This window comes from Python bivittatus, unplaced genomic scaffold, assembly GCF_059951505.1.
Source record: "Python bivittatus isolate LINGU-HERP-01145 unplaced genomic scaffold, Pbiv_v1 ctg000850_np1212, whole genome shotgun sequence".
Lineage (NCBI taxonomy): Eukaryota > Metazoa > Chordata > Lepidosauria > Squamata > Pythonidae > Python > Python bivittatus.
The window spans coordinates 2408418-2424782 of record NW_028277112.1 but is presented as its reverse complement, the minus strand read 5'-3'; the positions used below and the strand labels follow the sequence as shown (position 1 = coordinate 2424782).

Here is a 16365-nt window from a genome sequence, read left to right as displayed (position 1 = left end):
AATGATAAAAATTGTCATTTCAAAAAGGGTTGGAAAAATATCAAAAAGGGTTAGGAAAGTGTAATATCCCATTGTTAATAGGATACATAGCTTCTAGATCTAAGTCATGCTTTTAGAGCAAAAAAAAAAAAAAGCAAAAACTTGAAATATGAATAAATTTGTTTTATCCAAAATTCATTTGGGTGAACATGGTTGTACTATAATACCATAATATTATACCCAAAATGAAAAGATAACACATATCGTGCTTTGGGGTTTTTCAAACTATTGTGGTGTCAAAAAGAACAGGGGAGAATTTATGGCAGAAGAAGAGTTAAATCTTAAATCTGTTGTGCTCACACTAATAAGTGGAAAAGAGGCATAACAGAAATGCACCCTTTTTAGGGATAGTGATTTTTGGCAGAAGGCAACATTCAAGGGAACTGGAGGGTTTTTGCTATGGGACAAAATATCCCAAGTCTTCCTTAAATGCTCCCATCTCACCTCCGTTTTGACAGTATTAGTGTTGAAATATGCCCGATGTGGCAAAGTCAACAGGAAGTTACAGCTCTCCCTGATGAGGTAGGATGATATGGGGAGACCTGCACCATAGTGTGACCTTTGAGAAGGTTCTTAGGTCTAGATAAGATTGTTGTATCAGTGAGTTATTTTCTCCCTCATATTTGGAATTTGGAGGGAAGGGAGAATCCTGTGAATCATAAATATGAGAAAGACAAAAAAAAACCCCTCACTTATTATTGAGCAGTTAACACATAAAATGCAGTTTCAAAACAATCTTTATTCATGTTGAAGACCTAGTACAATTTTTAAAGCAACTTAAAAACAGGACACAGCTCCATCAATTTCAGAAAGCCAACAACATTTTTTTAAGGAGGCGCATTTGTTAATATTGCCTTTTAAAGACAACGTGCAACACCCATTTAGCCTCTGCCTCCCTAAAAAAAAAAAAATTAAAAAAAATAGAAACGAAGTTTTTAATGTTTTAAAGACATTTAACAAAATAGAGCTTATTATTTTTTTTAAGGGGAGAAACTAAGAATAAAAATAGCAGCATTTTGGGCAGCTAATGCAGTCTCATAGGGACAAATGGCATTGTAGCTCTTCTCTAATTTTGTATGTGGCCTGTTTCATCAGTTTTTACTAAAATTATTTTGTACAAAAACTAAAAATATTGCATTTTGAGCCATGTCCCATGGGAGGCATTGTGCTTGGAATCGCCCATTTTGAAAGCAATCCTGAATAAAAGTCACCATTGGAATTGCTTTCCCAAATGAATACCATGCATAGCAAAGCACTGTGTTAAATCTAACTGATGTTCTCCCCAGTGAAAAACATCACAATATTTTTCCCCCAAGCATCATAGCTCATTGTTAACTACAAGACAAAGCAACTTTTTCTACATAACAGCTGACACTGAAACATAAGATTTGGCTTTACACATTAAAACAAATTGTAGAAACATGATCTTTTCCAAGCTCTATATACCTCAAATAAGGTAAGGTCAATTCTCCAATGAGTCCAGTGTGACTCCTGGTGACATTCTGGACACAACCATATACAGTAGTTTTCTTGACAGTAATTTGGACGTTGTTTGCCACTGGGATTTTTCTTTTATCACCCAGTCTAGCCTGCATGCATCCATGTATCACCAATGTTTTTATTAGTGAAGCTTTAGTTAGAAGGGGAAACAAAAGAAGTTTGGATGTTTCTTTTCAATAAAAGAGAAGTTAAAATATGCTGACTTTAATACAAGAATTGCATGTACAGCAAACTTCCTCTTCATTCAGATATCATTTATAAAATAAAATTTTAATTTTCTGAATTAAATTTATTAACATTTCCAATGATTTTATTTCCTTTAACAAAAAATAAAATGGATTAGAGAATTCTTAGGGTAATTGTTGACACTAATACTAATAAAAGCCCTGAAAAACCCTGTCAGCTTATTTCCTTCCAGGCTTAGAGACTTGGGAAATTTGGAGAAAAGTTTCACTACGCGCTTAGATTCACTGAAAACTGCAATTAGAACATGGCCCATTTATACACTCTCTCTCTTTCACAAATACATATACAGAAGTACATCAAAACCACAAAACTAAGCCTCAAGTTACAGAATCCATAACTTGTTTTGTCTGAAGTAGCTGTATTCATGGTATAAACATGGTAGTTCATATCTTATAAGCCCTGTTATGTTCTTGTTGTAGCTCAGAAGTTTTGGGTTTGTCTCTCTGCATCCTCAGAGAGGGACACGCATACACAATTGTTTTGTGTATGCACTGATGGTTGGATTGGTAACCATATATTAACAAGGGTCCTGCGCATGCAGTTCTCAAGGCTTGATCACTATATTTAACTTAGCTCTAGAGAGGCTGCTCGCATGATTCCCAACAGAATACCAACAATGCACAGCACGAAACGGTAAATGGAAAAGTGCTGATCAGCTGGCTTTAACGTGGGAGGACAGAAGCTAGGCCCCATCTTTTCCCCATCAAAGGGACCTAGAGGTAATCAGAACTGATAGAGCCAATTAGATGATGACCAATCAGGTGTAGGACCCGATGATGCACATCCATCTCTCTCTCTCTCTCACAAAGTGCATTTTAGTAAATTACTTGCTATTCAGTGACTGGTCATAATTTGCCCTTCAAGAACAATAATCAGAGCAAAATGCAGATTTCCCCCTCTTGAAAAATCTAGTGGGAAGAATAAACAAACTGATTAAAATTGGCATACATTTGGCTTGATCTTTGTTCTATGAAATAAAATGCAATTTTCAGTCTACTTCCTTTTGAGTAGATCTTGGAGTAATTCCATTGACTTTCGTGAGACTAAACACCAGGGGATTACTGCTTACAGCCTACAAGCAGAGCCCTAGTGAGCTCTCTTAAGCTTGTAAAATCCCCATTGGCTTTTAAAGGGTCTTGAGTCTGCACATTCCTCAGGAAAGCAAAGTCAATAAGTTCTAAACAAATGCTTCCAATATAAAATAGACTGGTAAATAAAAACAAGAGGACTAAAGTTAATTTATTCATAGTGTTACCAAACAATAAAAATACATCTACAATAGTTTTTAATGCCTCTTTAGAAGCACAGATTGCCTATGGGGTTGAAGCCATAAACAGCTCTTCCATATGATCCATTTTCTTTTTGCTCATTCACTATATAAAAGTCTTCCAGAGTTATTTAACATTAATCTGTAAAACTATAAAACACAACCATGGTTTTTATTGTGTTGGTCAAGAAATGTAGAATTTGGTTCAATACTGTAACACTGAGGTTTTATATTTCTTTCATTAACTTAATTATATGGGTACCTGATTTATTTGTCCTTTTGGATGACTTTTTAATTTTTACCTTCATTTAAAATATAAAAGTAACAAATTAATTCTGGGAGTTAGGTGTCACAGAGATAGAGCTTCCTAAAATTATTCTGGTTTTGTTACTCAAAACAATATGAAATGTAAAAGCCAAATGTATACCTAATTGTATACATTTAAACAGTAACTGAAAAACAATTCTTCCATGGGATGCAAAATGTATCTTGATGCAGTGTCTAGAATGGTTGCTCAAAATTACACATGACAGATTACTCTGAATGATTAAATTTGGTATTTTAGTAGTCAATGTTTTTCACCTGCTTATCGGCAACATTCAAAGTAGAATAGAAGCCTTTTCTTTCCACTAAAACACAATCAAGACAGTGATCTAAAAACTGAATATAGTGGATACCATAATGTGAAGATATTTTTCAAACAATATTGTTGGACTCAAGTGATATTTTTGCAATAGTCATTTATTTTTATTGAATAAAGCAGCTTTTAAGCTTATCAGGCACTGCCCAACAAAATATTTAGCTGAGAAATTAATCTTGAATTGTAACCTTGAGCTAGCAGCCCAATATGCTACAAAAAGGGAAAAAACCCTGTTAAAATAGTTCATAGTTTTAATTCTGAAGCCAACTTTTGCCAATAACCTGTACATTTTTTTAAAAAAAAAGGGAGAGAAAGAAGACAACATGAAAATTAACACAAAAAATATGAGCTAAGAAAACATGTTGAGATGACAAAGAAAAAAAAATAGAAACAGCTTATCCTTTAGTTACACATGAAACAAATATAGCCTATAGAAAATGAAGTATTGCATAGCAGTGTAAGGATTCGGCTTTTGGGGGGAAAAAAAAACCCAAACAAAAAATGAATAGAATGAGTTTGGTACTGACAGTATCCATCTATGATAGTTAGTCATCCCGAACTATGTACATATTATATATTGTTTGTCATAAAAGTCCAGTTTTCTTCAGTCTTAAATATCTTAAAACAGGATTTTAAATGTCTAAACAAAAACACTTCCTGGCACTTTTATTACCATGTTCATTTCTCCAACGAACACCCTGTCAGAGACTTAAAGTGTCCCTTAAAATTGAAAGTGCCGTTCTGCTACATATCGTTCACCAGAAAATCAGCAATCCACAATGTCGGGCAACTTCATCCACTGCACACCGCACACCGCACCATCGAAGTCATGACTGAGAAATCCTGCTGCCATTTACACGGCCCCCACTGCACGCTGGGGTCTTCAAAGTTCCAGCTTTAGAGCTTGTAAAGCTTCAAAGGGATGGTCAACAAGCACCATGGTTAAAGGCCTCTATGTCCCTGCAGGGAGACAGATGTAGCACTTCTCTCTCTTTTGCTGCATTTTTACTTTTGCTTAGTTTTTTTTAAAAAGCACTTTAGATTAGAAATGTGTGTCCACAGCTCTCAACTGTGACCTCTCCTACTGCGGTTGTGAAGAAAGCTTCAGTTCCATCTGAAGGCTTTGACGCCTTAGCTCCAACTCAAAAGCCTTCTTTACCCAGAAGCCTCAAGACTGCCGAATTAACTTTGTGGGTATTTAATAAAAAGAGACAACCCCAAAGGATTAGCATCTTCATCGCCTTTGCTGTGCATAAACTGGATAGGCTAGTGTGACATTGAGAGAGTCATTGTGCTGCACTAATGATGTATGCTGATAATGTAGCACCAGTTCTTTCAGCGTGTTGTACAAGTTATATGGCTCTGCAAATCCATACCCAGTAGGTGTTTTGTTGATGACACAATGCTTCACTTCACTGTCCACACTAAAAGGAAAAAAAGGATTTTTAAAATGTTGCTAGCAGACATTTGCTTATATAACTTGTTCTTTATATTCTTTGATCCATTATTCTTATTATATTATTATATATCCATGATCAATATTCTTTGATTCATTATTACTGTAACCCTATCGTTGTTTCATTTAATCAATTAATACCATATTGCTCTGTCCTTCCATCATAAGTAGATAAAGTTGCCTCTTTCTCTGTAACTCTTCCAGTATAATTCCAAATAATTCTTATAGGTCTGAGATTTCAGTGCTGTTCATATTTACCAGTGTTTTGTAGCAAATTGGTCCCCTTGGCTGATGGAAGATTCTCTCTATCAGCAGTAGGAAGAGAAGCAGTTTTGTCAATTGTTCCTCACCCCACAACTCTGTTCTTGCTTTGAAGAATTTCCCAATTCTCCAAAGAGTTTTAGCAACTGCAATGGGAGTCTGAGTGGAATGGAACAAAACTGCTGAAAACCATCATATTCTGCTGACCAAAGCCTCTACTGAATATAAGAACCTTGTATCAGTGGAGGGGAATCCAAGTGCATACAGCCCCTAGGGGCTTACAGAATCTATTGTTATTAAGTAAGCCAAAGCCAAAACCAAACCAATTTAAACATGAAGAAAGAATACAAATTAATGTCAGCTAGAAATAAATTAGCCCCTATGTGTGGAACACTAGGCAGGGTTTGGTGGACATTTAAAATTAAAATGTATGATTTCATGCAAACAAATGCTTAAGAGAGAGTAGAACATTACAAAATAGAGATACAGTTGGATCTCTTCTGGAATACTGTGGATAAACATAAAGTTAGCTAGAGTAGGTGGGTGGAACAAATTCAGGTAATCCTTGGGTTACAACCACTCGTTCAGCGACTGTTCAAAGTTATGATGGCACTGAATGAGGGGGAATTACAACCGGTCCGTGAAGCTGTGGCCATCTCAGCGTCTCCACGGCCACATGATTGCAATTTGGGCAGTTGGCAATTGGCTCGCAATTATGACGGTTGCAATGTCCCATAGTCATGTGATCACAATTTACAACCTTCCCACAAGCAAAGACAATGGTGAAGCTGGCAGGAGGTTGCAAGTAGCTCCCACTTTATCTGCCTGTGGTGCCCACCCACCCACCTGCCCATGCTCTGTAGCGCCTGCCTGTGGTGCCCACCCACGGCACCTGCACATACTCCATAGTGTCTGCCTGCAGCACCTACCTGCCCGCCTGTAGCTCTCACCTACTGCCCTGCTTGCCTGGGACTCTCACCTCTTCCCACGCTGCAGTCACATGAGGTCCTTACTTAACAACCCATGTGGTCCTGGGGTTACAATGGCAACCAGGACTGCCAGGATTGCTGTCACTAAGCAATGTGGTCGTAAAGTGCGATATCATTGCTTAGCAATGGAAATTCCAGTCCCAACCACCGTTGTAACCCGAGGACTACCTGTAATCTGGTATTAAACATTCTTTGCAAAGAATATTTATATTTATGGCCTATCATATTCTGAAGTGAGGTGGTCAATTTATGGGTCTCAGAACCCCTTGCTCTCTCCAACACAACACCTAACTGCTGAAAGGCTGTTGCCCATGTTACGAAGACTTCAATACCAAGTATTTCAAGCCATAAAACCAGTACAATAATCCTCTGAAGGACAATCCAATCAGATGTATGAATCTCAGCTTTGGTTAATCATCACAGGGAGGGAATGGGGGAGTTCTATTCATTGCTGAAGAAACAGGGTAAACATATGAATACATACACAACAGAACAGGCATAGCAACCCTGCTTGCTGCTTTCCCGAACAAGGAATGTTCCATCTCGTTTTCCACGTAATAAATTTTCAGCTTGACTTCTGTTGATATTTCCAACATTCCATGTACGTTCATCATGATGAGGCAAATCCTCATCATCCTCTACTATAGAGTATTGGCTGTTCAAAAGCAACATAAAATAGTTAAAGACCAAGCATAATAAAAGAATTTGTAACAAAATCGAAATCAAACTGTTTGACCCAAGGTGATTTTGCCCATTATAAGGCCTGTTGATAAGTTTTCAGAGAAGTCAATATTATATAGGTTGACTCACTGTGTGTGTGTGTGTGTGTCTCTCTCTCTCCCCATCCACCCATCCTTATTAGATTTATAAAAATAAATCTAACTGAATGTTGCTTTTTACTTTGCTGATTTAATACATTACATATTTTGGAATATTCAGCAGCAATTCAATGAAAACTTATTAAGCGGGTCTTATTATTCACGTGCTCCAAATAGTTAAGGTTAAAACTGTTAGAAAACATAAATGTAAATTCTGGAAAAGAATAGATCACTTAAAATAAGTAGGACTGTGCAATACTTAGGGTTTGATTTCAAAAAAATGCTTCAAACCACATGAGGAAACAAGTATATTACCCTTCTGCATTTAATGCTGCAGTGTCCTTTTCCTGAATCACCTGCAGCTGCCAAGACAGCTGCACAATCCCAGGAAAAGATACAGCTGCTTTAAAGAGCTATAGACAAGTACCACATTCATGTTTCTGCTCTCTGTACATTGCTAAAATTGATGAATTGAGCTTTGTATGCAAGGAATCCCTATAGGAAATTATTCTTTACTGAACATAATAGGGCTACAGAATTTTCTGCTTAGAAAAGTTATCAGTAGGTAGCCAGAATTATAATTCTAGTTTGCACATGGATTTTAAGAACTGGGTGTAAAGAAAAACTGAATCATGCTGATCTTTAGATGGATTACCAACTTTAGCCATCAATGCAATGACAGAAGGAGAAGTTTAATTTACTACTTCTAGATATCTTTTGATCTCCAATGGGGATTTAATTCTTAGGCAGAAAAATTGTGGTTCACAAGCTAGGATCTTGGGTTGATAAAAATACTGTAATATTCACATGTATGTTATAAGAAGATTTATAAAGATTTACACTCAATTATTAAAAATGCAATACACAGAATCTGAGATAACATCTATCTTTAGAAAAATTTTGGATACTCACTCTTCTGAATTTTCATTGCCAAGCCATTCATTCAATTTCTTTTGTCGTACACCCTTCTGAGTCAGCCACCTAGAAAGCAGTTTTGAAAACACAGTTGGTCAAGATAACATTCACAGAAACTCAACTGGAAGAAGTGCACTTAAAAGGCTGGAATTTACAACTACTTACATCAAGTACTGATCTCTGGTTTTTCGAAGCTGTATAAGGTCTGGCTTAATGCTGTTCATGCGTTTGTCTATTTCTCTATATTCTGCAGCTTGCTTTTTCAGGTCTTCTTCCAATCGATGTCGACTGTCCACAATTTCACTGATTCGAGATTTCAGCTTTTCATAGTTGTGCATAATTCTGGAGAAAATAATTTGGCATGTTCAACTGTAGCCATATTTTACACCCCATTCTGATTTCCAGTTTTTCTGAAGACTTTTATATATTAAAATATACACTTTTGAAACACTGCTAACCAACCTTTGTATTTCTTTTTCATTCCCTTCCCGTTTGAACTTTTCAATATATTCCTTGCTGTATCTTTCTTGTGTTTGGCACTGTTCTTCAAATATTTTTATGGTTTCATTAAATGCTTCAATAGCAGTTCTTTTCATTTGGATTTCCTGGACAGAAGAAAAAAGTGTTTAACAATACTTTAAGAGTGACTAATTGTGTTATACCTGAAGCACTTTTACGATATGATTAAAAAAAAAAGTATTGCTAAAGAAAAGAATTCAAAAAAGATGTCTTCTATAGCACTTATTAGCTCAGTATTGTCTTTTTTAATAAGTGGTGGCTATCCAAGGTTTTAGTCTACAGCAGTATTTCTCAACTGTGGCAACTTTAAGATGTATGCAGTTCAACTCCATACATGCTGGCCAGGGAATTCTGGGAGTTGAACTCCATACATCTTAAAGTTGCCAAGGTTGAGAAACACCGGTTTACAGTCTCTTCCAGGCCTAATTGGAAATAGCATGGAATGAACCTAGGAGATTCTGCTTGCAAAGGATGTACTATCTCACAAAGCATTTGCTACCCCTATAGCTCTTCTCTGGCTGAGTTGTAGACACTTCATTTACCATCATATGGAAACTACTTTTTAAATCATTGCCATTCAAAAACAATCTATCCTATACATAAAATGTATACAGTATATGAAGCATTCAAAGAATATCTTAGAGGAATCGCTTTCAAAATACTTGAAATAGTTCTTTAGATCACTGCACTACCACAATTTATACAGGTCTACATATGTGCATTTATATGGACATGATTTACAATATATACCATACAGTGCAAACACTTCAACTAAATAGTAATTAATCTAAGCCACTGGTTAGATTTTCTGTGGTTATAACCTGCCTGATTTTAAAGAAAAGGTTTATTACTGGTTTACTGCTGAAGTTACTGCTGGAGACTGCAGCAATACTTCAGTAATATGTTGATGGTTTAGCACTATTAATCAATCCCAGCCTTGCCTCAAACCATGCATTTTTTTTTAATTGAAGTTGAAAGGTCATGATTTAGCCTCCAAACTCCATAAACCTGAGTTTTACTGGATTAATGGATCTGCTGGATGAAACACCTTACATTTTAGATTCTAGTTGACATTCAACACTGCTAACCTGAGATGTTCTTGTATAATCTTCATATAGTCTGTCATATTCCCTGTTCTTTTCTTGGAATTGAATATTATATTCATGTAATTTCTTTCCAACAGCTTCAATGCTATCTTCTTTAACCACTTGATCCTAGGAGGATAAATAACATGGAAATACATTCAATGAACACAGAGTTTCCTACAGCATTAATACTTTTCATAAAACAGTAATCAATCAAAGTTTATAATTTGCAAAAGAATGATCATCCTAAAGCTTGTGGAATGATTTCTGCACAGGACAGAAAACATTACTTATAATGCTGCCACCACAGGCATGAGTCCAGGACATCTCTTGGAATTCCTCGCTGTGGAATAAATTTATGAGTTCATCAAATGAAGTAAGTTATTGTACATGAACCACAAAATACATTTTTGTTTGTTTGCTACTAAAAGTTAATAGTGGTCATTGTGGAATTTGGCTTACTATACAAATAATTAGCTCCTAATTATCAGTAGAAAGGTAATTTTCATGCTAACACATATTCCAGGTGTGAAGCTGTATTAGCTCTCAAGTTGTGAAAACAAAGAAAAGCATCCTTGGGTACCTTAGTTAGTAAATGCCATTTTATGGCATGAGATTTTTCTTCTAGGCAGGAGCCCAGAGGTTGCTTCTAATAAAATGAACAAACTATTTTTTAAATTAAGAATTGCTTGCAGCATTTCAGTGTAATTTCCACAGCATTAATATTATTAATCATTTTGAGTTCCCATGTCTTACAAAATAATTTAAGGCTTAAAATGTAATTTATTAGTATTCATGCAGCAGAAAGAGAAGAGAAATATATATGCATACACACACACACACACACACACACACATACACACACACAGAAACATATGTTACCTGTTGATACTTGGATACTGGATAAAGTAATTTTACATCCAGTTTTGGATTATATTGAGCTAAAGACTCATTCCGATAGTGGTTTATTAGCTCAACCACAGAATTGAATGTTAATGGATCTGAAAAACCATATTTCCCATCTCGATGAAAGATTTTGATTAATTTATTATTTCCTCCTTTCCTGTAAAGTTCAGAAAAAAAGATTCAGCTATGTTCATAATTATTTTTTTTCTTCTGTAATACGATGTGAAGATACTACCTGAGTCAGCTGTTTTTACCTTAGTGTGAGAGTGTAGTCCCCGTGCATTTTGGTGGAGGCATCTCGTACCAGGAATGTACCATCAGCAGTGTCACGAAGTTTCTCATTGACTTCTTCCCTATTAGGGAACCAAAAGCAACCTCAGGTTTAGTTTCTTCAAGAAAGAGCAGTCCTTTGTACAACTTTCCTCATCTTTTCAGATTGCAAGGTAAGCATTTGGGATCTTTCAGTTACTCTAATGGAATTGTTCTTTTTGCTCAAAAAATTGTATTGTGGAAGAGTCTGATGGTAGCTTGTATATGTAAAAGAAAAAGTAAAAAGGATAGATACATTTTGTATTTCTAGTCTTGTGTATTAACATAATGAGTTTTAGATGTAAAAAAGTAGATGTACCTACTCTGGATATGCTTGCAATTACATCAAATTAGCACAAAATGTTTGGTGAATCTATATTTTTTATTTCTAGTAAGTGTCCACATACTTTTAAATGTTTTAAATCCTGTGCAACTGGAAATTGTGGTACAAATGTTTTAAAGCTACCACAATATAGTGCAGGCTAAGTACATGTATGTACAATCACCAAGATAAAAGGTATCTTCTTTCTCTTACCTTGAAATATCTCCCCAGTACCATTCAGCATCTTGCAAAGACATGTTATTATTCATACCGTTATTTGTTACAGTGTTGGGTTTTGGAGGCTTTGGAGGCAATGCTGCAATGCAATAGATATAAAAAAAAAACATTTAGCTTAGCTGTAGCCTGCAGGCAATACAATTTTAAATGCTTTAATGAAACCACGTTTAATTTACATCTATTAAATTATTGCAAGTTGGATTTTCATTTTTTTTTTTTTGGAATCTGCTGTATTTTTCAACTTGTCTCCTAGCAGTCCAAATGGCATGCATACAAAATTAATTCCTTAGCAAAAAAAAAAAAAACGATACTAATTTATCAGTACTGGATGTGATTTTTTTCTGGGTAAATGTGCACAAGACTGCAGCCTCTGTTATCTGACAGCCTTAGGCTGCCAGTCAAGAGCTCCTCCCCCCTCCATCTAAAACAGAACACAATTTAGACTTCCAAATATATAAACTGAAGTTAGTCTCCTCCTCATGCCACATCCTTTGTATTAATTTCTTTGTGTATCACTTTATATAATGCAATTATATTTTAAGCCCTCCTCCCCCAATTTAATTGCCCAGGAGGAATTGCCTTGCTATCCAACTCCAGTCCTGCTGTGGTTTAAGAACAAATCAGCAAATTATCAGTACTGCTATATGTTTTAGGACATCAGCTGGGTTTCTTATGCCTTTTTTCATAATGAGCTGCCCCAAAACACTTTAAGGAACCAATCCGTGACCCAGATATCCCTTGTCTTAATCTGAGCAGTCTATAGGATAAAACTCTTCCAAATGGCAAGATTGATTCAAACCACATCTCTGTTGCTCAATGTCAAGGCTGCGTACGTACACCCGTGGGTGGCAAAGAAGATACTGCAGCATTCCCTGGCTTACCAGCTAAAGGGGGTTATGATTTAAAAATATATAAACATCAAGCAAGTTCACCCCTTAAGTTCACTCATGCCTTTGTCCACCAAACACATTTATGAAACACATAAATCAAAATGAGCACTGCATTTTCAGAGGCTTAAGGAAAGGCAACAATCTGCTTATCCTGTGCTAAATGCTTGCAAATAAAAAGGATCACGTCTAATAAATGTTAACAGTGTCTAACAATTTTAAATGCCAGCATTGTTTTAAGAAAAAAGCCCTCTGATTGCATTCTGAGTCAATCGTGATGCAGAAAACAGGATCACCTTTTCTGTATAACAGACCTACAGGTGAGAGAAGAAACTAAAACAGAAACACATGACAATTGCAGTTTCATCTAGCAAGGAAAAAAGAAATTTGCACAAACCCCCTTCCTGACTCCTTTTCCTGTGCATTAAACACAATTTAACAATATCACAAATTCCTCCTAAACATCTGATTCTGCTCTAACAACAGCTACTGTAACATCCAGAATCTGCTTGCCTTTTCAATCATAATGCTGCAGTATAGTATTACCATTACCTGGTGGGTCCATTTCTATGTAAAAAATCAAGTCTGTACCACAATTTACATCTGTCCTAGGATACTCTAGATCCAATTCTTCCATGTTCCAGACTGTGTTGTACATTTGTATGACTTTCAGCAAGAAAGCTCAGTTAAAAGGAAACAGTCAGGATCTCTTTGTAATGGTGTCTTGGAATTCATTTTAAAACCTCTAAGGGGCTGCACTGTAACCTATTACATCATAATCCCCAGCCAATCATGTCAAAAATAATGTCACTGGACCACTCCTATTTCATCATTTTTGCTATTCATTGTTAATCTTATAACAATTGTCATTTCAGAAAGAGCAGGCACTAATGATCGGCTCCTGATCTTATTTATTAAAAAAGACGGAGCGGGTTTCTCAGTTTACACTGAATCTCCCCTCCCCCTTAATCCTTTCTGCCTGGCGTTTGGTACATTCCACTGCTGGCAGGTTGACAAAGGGTGATACGCTGCAGCCGGGCGCTTCTCTTTCACTACTGTGGGATTCTTGGTTGACGGGGAGCTGTTCCCTCCTGGACCCAGCAGTGCAATATCAGTGCATTGTTTAGTTGTGCTCCGAAGCCATGGCGGTGCTTTTGAAGAAAAACAGAGAAGCCAGAAATCGCAAAAGGTATTGCCCAGTGCCCATTTTATGGACATTTGGTTTAGAAGAGGCTTTGTCCTAATAAAATGTTTTCAGGATGTCATTTGTTTTCAAGCAGGATCGGCATAGGTCATTATTCACAAAATATTTCAATTGGAAGTCTCAGCTTTATGGGCTAACATTCCAATTAGCTTTATTTTTTAAATGAAGAACAAAAAAGCCTAGGCTGCAGTAAGGGGAAAACCAAACCATTACCTGTTATCTGACTTCCCAGCCAATAAATGTTTGGGAGAATGGTCTTTCAATATACTTGGTTTGCATGGATTTAGTTGACCCGATTCCATAATTTGCTAGTTTTGCAATTCTTAAACAAGATCTTTGTGATAATATTCAGTTTATTAGACTTCATGTTTTCTTAAGCCCTGAAAAATCTCTCAACTAAAGCAAACAAAAACAAAGCTCTTTTTCTTCTTAAGCCTTAGAAAAATCCCCCATATGACAGAATTCATCATGCAGTTGTATCCTGAATATATAACACAGTACCACAAATGAAGGCCAGACATGGAGAGTATTGAACTCAATAGTACAAATATTGCCACACAAATGATTGCACTGCTATTGTTATGGGATGTGTCCTGCAACAAGCCACGAATAAACATTTTTACCTTCAAAGCACTGCACATAAGAATAATCTTGTGACCCTTTTTATTCTCTGAAAGAACCAACATTTTGTAACTGCATGCTTATGGCACCAAGAGTGGCAAAACGCATGTACAAACTCATTACCCTACCACAACCATGTTTAAGCCCATCCTGAAGCCGTTTTCCCACCCTCTCCAGTTAAGGTGGTCAGGCTCCAGAGATTCCTTCCTCTTGCTTCAAGTAACAGGACACTTCAGAGAATCCCAGACACAAGCTCAAATAGTGAAGTTCAGGGTTTAGCCCACCTGCTATCCAAATAGCTCTGTCGCCAAAGCGCATTGCTTACATAGGTTATGTGAGACATAAAGCAACACTGCTAACTATCAGTCAGTTATCTCTCTCTCTCTCTCTCTTTTTGTATTTTCCCAAAATAGCTTTCAACAAAGTACTTTTGTACAGGTGGGAGAAGAGGACTTTCTCACCATGATTTTACTATTGGCTAAATTCTGGACAGTTGCACTTGTATGATCAGGTTACTGCTTAACCCAAACTAGTCTAGCTTGCTATGACATCACGTGACAAACCAGAAAGAACAAGATTCTGACAAACCGGTGATTTTCCATAGTTCCAGCATATGTTGAACAGGTATCAACTTTAATTAAAGCACATTTTGACTATTAAAGCGTAACTATCTAATCTGCTTGATTGCAGCATATAATTCTAATTGTGATATAGATTGAGAGATATCCATATATACGTACATCCATACACACACACACACACAGAGTTCCTTCCTGTAAAGATTCAATCTCTCTCTCTCTCATTACTTCAAATTAAATCAAGGATTACTTACTTTGTATACTATGCATGGCACACATTCACCCCTGTATTTCACAATCTGAAAATTCCAGATTAAATGAGGTCTTAGCTGAGCTTCACAGATTAAAATAAAAATTAAATCAGCCTTTCCTTGGATTCAAATCTTCTATGAAACAACCAGGAAGAAGTATTTCCAAAACTGTAATAAATTCTTCTGCTTCGTAGATCCAGAAGAAAAAGCTGCAGTAGGTAGAATCAGAAAGCTCCACGTCTTTTTGCCTTTGGAAAGAATCAATCTCTGTGCCTGCTAAGACTATCGGCCCATTTCTGTTTCATCACTGAATTTAGCAGGCTTTTTCTTTTTAAAAAAAAAAGTCCTCTGTAGCTTGCACGTCTCTCCGAGATAAAGATCTCAGTTTCATGATTAACTTGGGCAGGTTCAAATATTTGCTGAGCAAGGGATTTCAGGTGGGGGAGGGGAGCTGGAGTCAAAGTCAGAGTTGTCATCGGCTAACAAGTGGCCAATGCAAGACTAACCGGTCTCATTTTAGCTAAGTAAATGAGAAGACCATTGTAAGTAGCCTTAAAACAGTTTCTATAACCAGCTGCTCTGTGCAATGTTGAAGGAGACTGTCAAGAAAAGCATTATGAGCAGCCAAATACAGGAAGTGGCTAAGCTAGTTCGGGGGGGGGGGAGAGATCGAATGAAAGCCATCCTTGTAAAGTTTTGTGCCTCGAAAAGCCCACAAATTTAGAAGCTCTTTAGCATTCACTACACCACCTTCCAATGGGTCACAATGACAGGTGCTGTCTGAGGACTCCTCAGATGAAGCTGTACACCACTGAGTCAATTTAAAATCAACTTAAAGTCTAACTCCTCCCCAACCTCTTGCTAGCTTCAGCTTCCACAGAGCTTTTATAACATAAAGAACAATCTTGTGCATCTTTATTTGCAAGTGTATCCCACTGTGTCCAATGGGGCTTGTTCTCAAGCAGATGTGCCATAAATTAGAGTCCTAAACAAGGACATTATTTTGGTCAAGGGTGGTCAACAGCACTGTGCAAGATAAAGATTGTGACATGAATCTTATTTGATCAAATCCATTTCGCTGTATCTGTGTAGAAAGAATGAATAAGAAATTGTTTACCCTCCTACAATTGGTATAAATGGATGTCGGAACCCACAAATTTTCATTAAAAGAAGAAATCTTCTTTAAGCCTGACAACACGGGAGGGGGGCGATATTGCAGAAGTTCCTATATCAGCCAAAACAATGGATGCCCTAAGTACCTAAGCATATATAAATCCATTAGTCTTGTGGCACAATTTTATTTTACTACTGAATA

General features: G+C 36.6%; 1 protein-coding gene across 4 annotated transcripts in view; it reads right to left on the bottom strand.

Moving 5' to 3' along the window:
* Nucleotides 1-758: 758 nt before the first annotated feature.
* PIK3R1 (phosphoinositide-3-kinase regulatory subunit 1) overlaps nucleotides 759-16365 on the bottom strand; it is a 64052-nt gene continuing 48445 nt past the window's right edge. For 2 of the 4 annotated variants that reach the window (XM_007431230.4, XM_007431231.4), the window contains 9 exons: nucleotides 11486-11588; nucleotides 10896-10994; nucleotides 10618-10798; nucleotides 9739-9864; nucleotides 8594-8736; nucleotides 8297-8473; nucleotides 8129-8197; nucleotides 6883-7053; nucleotides 759-5116 (listed from right to left, as the gene is read on the bottom strand). In XM_007431230.4, the coding sequence (XP_007431292.1) occupies nucleotides 4927-5116; nucleotides 6883-7053; nucleotides 8129-8197; nucleotides 8297-8473; nucleotides 8594-8736; nucleotides 9739-9864; nucleotides 10618-10798; nucleotides 10896-10994; nucleotides 11486-11588 (1259 nt within the window). In that variant the 3' untranslated portion in view covers nucleotides 759-4926. Of the gene's footprint in view, nucleotides 5117-6882; nucleotides 7054-8128; nucleotides 8198-8296; nucleotides 8474-8593; nucleotides 8737-9738; nucleotides 9865-10617; nucleotides 10799-10895; nucleotides 10995-11485; nucleotides 11589-12948; nucleotides 13095-15053; nucleotides 15560-16365 lie in introns of those variants that run through there. The other 2 variants (XM_025168560.2, XM_015888617.3) reach the window with 2 other exon arrangements.